This window comes from Fringilla coelebs, assembly GCF_963513975.1.
Source record: "Fringilla coelebs genome assembly, chromosome: 12".
In the NCBI taxonomy this organism is placed as follows: domain Eukaryota; kingdom Metazoa; phylum Chordata; class Aves; order Passeriformes; family Fringillidae; genus Fringilla; species Fringilla coelebs.
The window spans coordinates 4,906,016-4,916,332 of record NC_140038.1 but is presented as its reverse complement, the minus strand read 5'-3'; the positions used below and the strand labels follow the sequence as shown (position 1 = coordinate 4,916,332).

Sequence of the window (10,317 nt, the reverse complement as noted above, 5' to 3'; positions counted from 1 at the left end):
CAGATCCACGAAGGTCTTTGGCTGGTAATACTGGGGACTCCATGCTGGAGGTATTGGGGACATGATCCCAGAACCATGGGGACCTTTTGCCTGTGACCCGTGACATGGCTCCGCACTGGCACCGTGGTGACACTGGAGACATGCCATTAACACAGGGACCTGCCACACAGCCCCCGTGCTGGACTGTAGGGACACTGTGACAGCCATCTGGGGACCCAAAATGGTCACTGTCTGCTGGGACCACGGAGGGCTCCTGCCCCGGGTGCATTGGGGACCCTGTGGTCCATGGAGGGGACCAAAAATGGTCACCCCGTGCTGGGGGCTGGGAGCTGTACTGGGGACACCGTGGACTCTGCACTGGGGACATTGGGGATACTGTTACTGTGCTAGGAACACTGTGGACCCTGTACTGAGGACGCTGGGGACACTGGGCTGGGCTGCGGCAAGGCTGTGACAGACAGGGAGGGGACCCAAAATGTCACCCTGTGCTGGGGACACGGCACCCGCGTTGGACAACGGGGTCACTGTGAGGGACACCCAGCATGGCCCCCCCCATGGGCTGGGACAGGGACTCCCGGCCCTGGGCCCAGCTCCGTGTCTCCGTGTCCCCTCACGGCGCTGCCTCGGCGCTCGGGGGTGTCGGGGGTCCCCGGCGGTGACGTCATGGCGGCGCCGCTGGGTGACGTGGTGCGGCGGCTCTGACGTCAGGCCCGGCCCCCCGGCAGCATGGCGGCCGTGCCCGCTCCGGCCGGCCCGCGCTGACATGGTGAGGGGCCGGGGCGCGGGAGGGGACGCGGGGACGCGGCCGCGGGGGGAGCGCGCCCGCCGAGGGGGCGGGACGGGCCCGCGGCGGGCCCGGGGCGGGGGAGGGGCAGCGGCCCTCGGTGTCCCCCCGTGTCCCGGGGTCCCCCGGCTCGGGGCGGGGATGGGGCTGGAGCAGGAGGAGGGACCCCCGCGTCGCCATCGGCCGGGCATCCCCCGGCAGCTCCATGCGCAGTGCCTGTCCTGGTCCTCCATCCTGGTCCTCCATCCCGCTGTTCCCATCCTGCATCCCAATCCTGCCGCCCCGTCCTGTTCCTCCACATTGGTCCTCCATCCCTCTGCTCCCATCTTGCTCCCTCATCCTGTTCTCATCCTGTTCCCCCATTCCAGTGTCCCCATCCTGCTGTCTCCATCTTGCTCCTCTCTTATCTGCTCCCCCCATCCTCCCGCTCCCGACCTGCTCCTCCATCTCACTGCCCCCTAAATTATTCCTCCCATCCCACTGCCCACATCCCACATCCCCATCCTGCTGCCCCCAAACACTCCCCCCAACCCCAGTCATTCTCCTTATCCTACTGCTTCCCCAAATCATTCCCTCTATCCACTGCCCCCAACCCTCTCCCCAGAACCAGCTCCCCCGGTTTGCTCCCCCCTAATTCCCTCCCTGTTAATGTGCTCCCCCAATCCACTTCCCAACCCTCTCCCCCATCCCTGCTGCCTCCCACCCCTCCGTCCCCAGGACCTCAAGGGCCAGTACTGGACGGACGATGACTCCGACGGGGACAATGAGTCCGAGGAGTTCCTCTATGGCGTGCAGGTGGGTGCTGGCTCCGCGTGGTGCCACGGGGGGCTCAGGGACCCCCAGCCTGAGCCCGCTGCCAGGCCTGGGGGGGCTCTGGGTGTGACGGTGCTGTGCCACAGGGGACCTGCGCCGCCGACCTGTACCGGCACCCGCAGCTGGACGCCGACATCGAGGCGGTGAAGGAGATCTACAGCGAGAATGCCGTGGCCGTCAGGTGGGTGCACCTGCTGCCCTGCACCGGGCACTGCCAGGCCCAGGTACATAGCAGGGCTGTGCCAGGATAGCTGGGCTATCCCTGGGTATCCAGCTGTGCCATCCCCAGGCATTCTGCCGTGCCATCTCTGGGGCACCTGACCATGGCATCCCCAGAGCACCTGGCTGAGCCATTGCTCAGACGTACCCTCCTCAGGACCCTGGCCACAGCATCTCCCGAGCACTTGGCTGTGCTATCCTTGGGCACCCAGACATGGCATTTGTGGAGCATCCAGCTGTGGCACCCCCAGGCACTCATCTGTGCCATCTTCAGACAACCAGCTGTGCCATCCCTGGGCACCCAGCTATGCTGTATCCAGGGCACTCAGCTGTGGCATCAGTGGGTCACCTGGCCACGGCATTACCAGACAAGCAGCAGTACCATCCTTGGGTTACCTGGCTGTGCCATCCTCAGGCATCCAGCAGTGCCATCCCCAGCACACCTGGATGTGCCATTCCCAGGCACTCCAACTGTGCCATCTTGGAGCACCCAGTAGTGGCACCCTTGCATAACCAGCTGTGCCACCCTCGGGGCCCCTGACTATGGCATTACCAAGGCACCTGGCTGTGGCATGTCTGGGCATCCAGCTGTGCCATTGCCAAGGCACTCAACCATGGCACCCTAGCACACCTGGCCATGCCATCCCCTGAGCACTTGGCTGTGCTGTCACATTCCCAGGTTCACATCCACATTCTGGGCACTCCCCCCGTGCATACACTTGATACATGGGGAGCCACACGTGCCAGTGTCCCTGTCCCACGAGCCTGCCCACCCTAGCACGGTGGGCACTGGGCCACTGTTCCAGCACCATGCCACAGCAACACGTGTCTTCACAGGGAGTATGGGACCATCGATGACGTGGACATCGACCTCCATGTGAACATCAGCTTCCTCGATGTGAGTCCCTGCAGTGCCCCCAGCAGTGCTGGCATGGGGAGGGTGGCCACAGGCACCCAGGGGGTCTCCAAATGCCCCTGCCTGGGTGGAGCTCCTGTGGCTGTGCCAAAGCGTGTCTCTGCCTTGGCAGGAGGAGGTGGCGACGGCGTGGAAGGTGCTGCGGACGGAGCCCATCGTCCTCCGCCTGCGCTTCTCCCTCTCACAGTACCTCGATGGCCCCGGTGAGTGGGGACGGGTGGGATGTGGGGTCCCTCTGCCCTCAGGACAGGTACAGTGGGGCACCAATGGCTCGTCCTCCTCTCTCCCCACAGAACCGTCCATCGAGGTTTTCCAGCCATCCAACAAGGAGGGCTTCGGGCTGGGTCTGCAGCTGAAGAAGTAAGAACTGAAACATGGTGGGCACCCGAGGGTAGTGGGTGGGGGGGCTCACAGAGTCACTGTTCTGCCCCAAAACTGGTCACGTTGCAACATGTCCCCTTGCCACCATCTTTTATACACCACACAATCCTCTGACGGGCTCACCCCCATCTGTGTGTGGGGAAGAGGAGGGGCTTGAGGTGCCATGGACCACCAAGCACCCATGGCTGTTGTTCCCTCTGTTTGCCAGGATCCTGGGCATGTTCACATCCCAGCAATGGAAACATCTCAGCAACGATTTCCTGAAGACCCAGCAGGAGAAGCGGCACAGCTGGTTCAAGACAAGCGGCACCATCAAGAAGTTCCGTGCTGGGCTCAGCATCTTCTCACCCATCCCCAAGTAAGGTCCCGATGCTGTCCCCAAAGGGGACCAGCCCTCCATCCCTTCATCCTGGGTGAGGCTTGGCACTGTGCCTCAGTTTCCCCGCTTGGATGCTGCTGCTCCCTACCACATCCCAAGCAGGTGGAGGTTGCTCCCAACAAGTAGCCGAAGGGTGGATCCGGCACTGGGTGATGGAGGAGCAGGGAACGGTGACAGATAGGTGGTCAGGGGGATTCTGTGCCTGCAGGTCTCCCAGCTTCCCTGTTATCCAAGATTCAGTGTTGAAGGGCAAACTGGGCATCCCCGAGCCTCGCGTGAACCGCCTGATGAACCGCTCCGTGTCCTGCATGGTGAAGAATCCCAAGGTGGAAGTTTTCGGCTACCCACCCGCCAGCACCCAGGCAGGTGTTGCCCCCTTCAATATCCTGGTGGGTGCCACCCCGCCTTGGGGTTTGCTTTTCTCTTCTTTCCCCTTCCCAGGGGCTCCTCTGGGGTCTGATCATTTACTGTGGGGTGCTGGGACCCCCATGGGATGGAGGCAGCCCCTGCAGAGTTTCTTGTCCCCAGTCTTGGGTGATCTTGGGGAGCTGGGGCCTGGCTGTGGGGTCCAGTGGGATTTTATCTGACTTTTGGTGCTGCATCCTTGCTGTGGCAGGGAATGCTGGCATGTTGGGGGTCCTGCTATTGCAGGGGGTGTTCAGATGTCAGGGGTTCAACTGTGCCAGGAGGGGTTTGGCATGTTGGGGGTCCCACTATGCCAGGGGCTGTTGGCATATGTCAAGGGTCCCACTGTGTTGGGGATGTTGGGATGCTGGGAGTCCTGCTGTGTTGGGAGGGGGTTGGCATGTTGGGGGTCTCACTGTGTCAGGGCACATTGGAATGTCAGGGGTCCTGCTGTGCCAGGGTTTTGGTATGCTGGGGGTCCTGCTGTGCCAGGGGGAGCTGGGGGCTGACCATGCCATGCAGAGCTGGGGCTGTGTGTGGGAAGAGGGATAATGCAGCTGGCCCCGCTCTGGCTCCATCACAGGTCGGCGGCCACTGCAAGAACATCCCCACGCTGGAGTACGGCTTCCTCGTGCAGGTGAGAGTCCTGCATCCTGCTCATCATCAGCCTGGTGCCCAGAGCATCCTTCCCCACTGTCCCACTTCCCACTTATCCACATCCTGCTATCTGGAGCATTCTCCTCACTACCCCATGTCCTGCTCATCCTTATCCTGATGCCCAGAGTGTCCTTCTTACTGTTCCAGATCGCACTCAGCCCCGTCCCATTGCGCAGGACGTCTTCCCCAGTGCCCCACATCCCACTTATCCACACTCCACTGCCCATATCATCCTCCCAACCAACCAGAGTCCCACTCGTCCCCATCCCACTGCCTGGAGCATCCCCCAAGCTCCGTGCCTGCAGCAGGGCCTGACTCCCTCCATCCTGCCCTTCAGATCATGAAGTATGCAGAGCAGCGGATCCCAACGCTCAACGAGTACTGCGTGGTGTGTGACGAGCAGCACGTCTTCCAGAACGGCTCCATGCTGAAGGTGGGGTGGCAGGGCCAGGTCAGGTGTGGGCTGTGCCCCTGTGTCACCGTCCCTGACACTCAGCACTCCTGTCCCCTCCACAGCCGGCCGTGTGCACCCGGGAGCTCTGCGTCTTCTCCTTCTACACCCTGGGCGTCATGTCCGGCGCGGCCGAGGAGGTGGCCACGGGTGCCGAGGTAGGGCTGGGCACGGTGGTGACCTCCCCCAGCCTCATGGGGGCTGGGCTGTCCCTTCAGTCCCCTGCTCTGCCCCAAGGTGGTGGACCTGCTGGTGGCCATGTGCCGCGCTGCCCTCGAGTCCCCTCGCAAGAGCATCATCTTCGAGCCTTACCCCTCCGTGGTGGACCCCAACGACCCCAAAACTCTGGCCTTCAATCCCAAGGTAAGCACTGGGGGGGACAATGCTCCCCCACACCAGGGGGTGATGGGGAGCACCAAAGACCCCTCTGATGGGCACCTCTCTCCTGCCCCACGTGCAGAAGAAGAACTATGAGCGGCTGCAGAAGGCCCTGGACAGTGTGATGTCCATCCGGGAGATGACCCAGGTACGTGGCATGGTCCCACAGCCCCGTGTGACCTCCCTGCTGTGGGATCCAAGCTGGGAGTGACATTTTGGTGCTGATCTCCATCTGCCCATGGCTGGGTGGGTGCTGGGTGACCCACCTGCACCCCCTCTTGCTTTTGCCAGGGGTCCTACCTGGAGATCAAGAAGCAGATGGACAAGCTGGACCCCCTGGCACATCCCCTCCTGCAGTGGTAAGGCTGAGGGTGCTGTGGTCCTCTCCTGCTGCCCCTTGTCACTCCCACTGCCCCACATTCCCCAGGACATGAGATGGTGTGGGGAGCAGCCAGGTATCTGTGGCACAACCCTCTCATCTCCTTTCTCCTGGGGGGTCACGGGCATCTAACGATCTCAGGGCATATTGGGACCATGTTTTCTGACCCTCCTCCTCTTCTTCCTCCTCTTCCCAAGGATAATCTCCAGCAACAGATCCCACATTGTCAAGCTGCCTCTCAGCAGGGTAAGGGACCAGGCTAGGCTCCAGGTGGGGTGCAGGATAAAGGGTATGGAATATGGGAGGTGGAATGGAGGATTACAGGAGATGGGATGCAGGATGCAGGATGAGGCATGTAAGGATATGGGATGGACAATGGAAGGATCTGGGATGTGGGATGGATCGCTGTGGGTGGGGTTCTAGCCTGGGAGACACGGGAGTCAGGACACGGGATATAGGAAGGGGGGGATGTTTGACACAGGCTGTGGGATGGCGGCAAGACAGGGATGCGAAGGACCCTTCTGGCAAACTTGGAGTCACCAAAGCCAGGCTGGGCTGGATCCAGGGCCGGGCGGCCGTGCATGATCTCTGTCTGTCTGTCTGTCCTCTCTCCTGCCGGCACTGCCGCTGCTCTTCCCGTTCCCCTGGTAGCAGCTGAAGTTCATGCACACCTCCCACCAGTTCCTCCTGCTCAGCAGCCCCCCGGCCAAGGAAGCCCGGTTCCGCACGGCCAAGAAACTCTACGGCAGCACCTTCGCTTTCCAGTGAGTTGCTAAGGCGATGGGATGGTGGGAACCCCCCGAGTGGGTGCCCTGGGGCTGGTGGACAAGGGGCTGATTTGCTGCTGGCTCTTTGCAGTGGCTCTCACATTGAGAACTGGCATTCCATCCTCCGCAACGGGCTGGTCAACGCCTCCTACACCAAACTGCAGGTACCAGTGTGCTCCCTGCACCCAGCACACCCCAGGGCAGCAGGCAGGCAGGGAGGGGGCAGGAAGGCAGGGAGGGAGCAGACATTGGGAAGTGCCAGGCTTCCTCCACTACCGCTGTGCCTGAATTGTCGGGGTGATCCCACCACGCTCACCCTGGTATTTTCCTGCAAGCTGCATGGAGCAGCCTATGGCAAGGGCATCTATCTGAGCCCCATCTCCAGTATTTCCTTTGGATACTCAGGTAAGAGGCTGCCTGCACTGTCCAGTCCTGCCTGTGCTGCTCGGTCCTGCCTGTGCTCCCATTCCCACTCCCTGCATGGGCCTGGGGAGGTTTGGCATCATGCTGGCTGGAGAAGCTGCGCAGGAGTGGCAGCATCCCATTTCCATCCCATCACACCAGCCTCTTCCCAGCCAGGATGGGGCTTCCCACATGCCAAAGAATCAAACCCTCAACATTTTCTAGGCTTCAGAAGCTGCTGCACACACTTTTGGGGGGCTCCCAGGGCTCAGGAGCACTGAGGGTGGCGATCTCTGTCTGTGGCATGTGTCCCTACATCACTCCAGAGTGTTCCCTGAGAGATTGACAGCCCCTGCCTTGCTTCTTCCATAGGAATGGGGAAAGGGCAGCACCGGATGCCGTCGAAGGATGAGCTGGTGCAGCGGTACAACCGGATGAACACGATCCCCCAGGTGATGGGCCAGGAGACACAGGAGCAGGATGGGAATGGGGACATGGCACCCATGGGTGTTTGGGACAGGGTGGTAACACTGGCTGCTCTTCCCACAGACCCGCTCCATCCAGTCCCGCTTCCTTCAGAGCCGCAACCTGAACTGCATCGCGCTTTGTGAAGGTGTGGGGATGTGGGGGATAATGGGGGGGGGACAGGCAGCACCCTTGGGGTCACCAGGTGGGTGGAGGGATAGAGGTTCCCCACAATGGGCTGTGCCCAGACAGGCCCTCTGTCCCCCATCCCGCCTCCAACAGCCTCTTGCCCCAGCAGTAATCACCTCCAAGGACCTGCAGAAACACGGCAACATCTGGGTCTGCCCTGTCTCGGACCACGTCTGCACACGCTTCTTCTTTGTGTGAGTCTGGCTGTGCCCACCCTGCCGCACCTGTGGGACCCCCACAGAACCCCCCTCACCCCCTTCTCCTCTTCCAGGTACGAAGATGGCCAAGTGGGAGATGCCAATATCAATACTCAGGACCCCAAAATCCAGAAGGAGATCATGCGTGTGATCGGGACTCAGGTGTACACAAACTGAGTGGTGGCGGTGGGACCCTGGGACCCCCCGGGCACCGAGCGAGCCCCCAGGCAAGGCTGGGCAGGGGCCGAGCAGGTTTTGAGCCCCCCGGGCAGGGCAGAGCCGGGGCAACACCGGCGGCTCCACCTGTACATAGGCGTTGGGCACCCTGTGAGCCCCAGGCAGGTTCAGCGGTCCCTTATTCCCTCCCTGTCCCCTTCCCACTGTCCCCAACTCTGTGGCAGCCTGGAGAAGGAGGTGTGGGTCCAGCGTGGCTGGGGACGGCCCCTCCTGGCGTTGGCAGTGATGGTGTTTTTATCAATGATGAGAAACTGAAGCAAAAAAAAAAAAACAAACAACCAAAACAAACCCAAGAACATAGGAAAAAAAAAAAAAGAGAAAAGGAATCAGTGTTTGTGGATTTAACTTGGAATTAAGGTGTGGGGTATGGGAAGGGGATGCTGGGGAAGGGATGGGGGTACAGGGTGGCAATGGAATTGTGAGGAAAGGAAAGGAGCACAGGAAAGAGATGGGATCACAGGAAAGGGATGGGATGGAGTCACAGGGAAGGAGTGGCATTTAAGGGAGGGGGTGGGAGTGTGAGGGAGGAATAGGGGCACAGAGAAGGGACTGGAACCTGGGGGAGGGATGAGGGCACAGGTAAGGAGAGAAAAGGATAGGATTGTGGAGAAGAGGGTGGGAAACAAGGAATGGTATCTTGGGGAAGGGATGGGATTGAGGGGAAGGATGATCATGCAGAAAGGAAAGGAATCCCTTCATAGGGCTTCATATCCCTTCTTAGGGAAGGGATAGGATTGAGGGGAAGGGATGGGATGGTGGGAAGTGCCATAGAGAATTGATGCAGCTTTGGGATACTCCCACATCACACCATGGCAAAGGGATGGTGCTGTGGAGGCAGAACACGATGGAGAAGGAATTGTGCCTCAGGGATGGGAACAATGGACCCCATGGAGCAGCCCCCCAGGCACCAGTGCTGCAGCAGAGGTTCAAATGGGAAGGAACCTCCCAGGGACAGCATTTTGTTTCAGCCCAAGCCCATCCCAGTAACTCCATGGATGCTGAGGCAGTGCCAGCACAGCTGCATCCTGCTACACCCAAACCTGGATGGGAACCCAGCAGAGATAGCCCAGAGGCTGCCAGGGCTCGGGTGGGCAGAGGGGGCTGGGCACTGCTGGTCTCCACAGTCCAGGGGCTCTCCAGGTCAGTCACAGCAGCACAAGGCCACAATTTCAGCCAGGATTTACGATGGAATTTAAGAACTGATGTAAGAATTATCCTGGTTTCGGTACAGCCACCCACTGAGTCCCTGACAGGTTCATTACACCAATGGGTGCCTCAGTGTCATTTCTGGCACGTCCATGTCCTCTGTCCCCCCTGAATCCCAACATCTGTCTATCCCCACTTGTCCCACACTGGCTGCTCCATGTATCCAATGGCCACCCAAACCTGGGCTGGTGGCCGTTCCCTTGCCCCTGGCCCTGCCACCCATCCCTTGGTGGGGGGGGTTCCTTAAATTTGTGGGGTTTGCGGTTTTTTCCTCTCCTCATATAAAAAATAAGTCACTTTCCTGGGATCATGGCAGTCACTCAGCTGTACCCACAAATGCGAAGGGACATCCCATGGGGCATGGCCACATCTCTCTGAAGCTCCTCTCTCTGTCCCTTGGAAAGATCAGTGAAACCACAGGGCTGTATCCTGTCCTGATTTCCTCTGCAGCCAGGGTGAATTCCTCTAAAAATTAGCAATTCCTGTGAAAAAGCAAATAAAAAGAGATACCTATGGTGCTCTCCCAGCTTCACCAAATCCTGGTGGATGCTCCAACCCAGCTGGAGCCAAGCTGGCCGTACAGGGGGCCCGGGTGTTGTGTTTGGTGGTGGACGCAGCAGCGATTGCTCCAAAGAACCAACGAAGGTGACGATTTTGACAAAATAAGTTTATTTCGCTTCACTTCATTTTGGCCGAAACCTCACATTTTTCTTTTTTTTTTTTTAAGTTTTTTTGGCTGAAAAAAAAAAACCCAACCCAAAAATCCCCCCAAACCAACCCAAAATGCAAAGAACCACATCACTCCACCCTCTGCCAGAGGCGACCGAGGGGCTCCAAATCCCCCTGGGCCATGGAGCTGGGGGAGCCACTGCAGTCCCCCCCTCACCTCAAATCCCCTCTGCATCCCCCCAATCCCCAGCCACGAACTGGCCCCCGAAACCGAGCCCTTGAACCCCCCAAATCCGAGCCCTGTAGGAAACGCTCGTGGCTCTGAATGCCCCGAGGGTTTTACTCAACCTTCTTAATTTTTGTTGGATTTTCTCCTCCTTTCCCGAAGTTTTTTTGTGTGTTTTGTTTTTTTTTAAATTAATT

The 10,317-nt window shown here is 59.8% G+C and overlaps 1 protein-coding gene across 4 annotated transcripts; it reads left to right on the top strand.

Moving 5' to 3' along the window:
* Positions 1-717: 717 nt before the first annotated feature.
* Positions 718-8,416, top strand: PARP6 (poly(ADP-ribose) polymerase family member 6; the record flags this gene model as incomplete). 4 transcript variants are annotated; one of them, XM_084213893.1, is made up of 22 exons in its annotated part: positions 718-766; positions 1,502-1,579; positions 1,684-1,778; positions 2,654-2,714; positions 2,845-2,935; positions 3,026-3,092; positions 3,322-3,471; positions 3,701-3,881; positions 4,481-4,534; positions 4,892-4,987; positions 5,071-5,163; positions 5,243-5,368; positions 5,466-5,531; positions 5,675-5,742; positions 5,960-6,008; positions 6,417-6,526; positions 6,621-6,693; positions 6,865-6,934; positions 7,304-7,383; positions 7,481-7,544; positions 7,695-7,779; positions 7,857-8,416. In XM_084213893.1, the coding sequence occupies 22 exons, from the start codon at positions 764-766 to the stop codon at positions 7,957-7,959; spliced, it is 1,863 nt and encodes a 620-aa protein (XP_084070019.1). In that variant the 3' UTR covers positions 7,960-8,416. The 4 variants fall into 4 exon arrangements, 3 of the variants coding, with proteins under 3 accessions (XP_084070019.1, XP_084070017.1, XP_084070018.1); XM_084213891.1 differs by having other exon boundaries at positions 6,414-6,526; positions 6,621-6,934; XM_084213892.1 differs by lacking the exon at positions 718-766 and having other exon boundaries at positions 1,433-1,579; positions 6,414-6,526.
* Between the last annotated feature and the right edge of the window lie 1,901 nt (positions 8,417-10,317).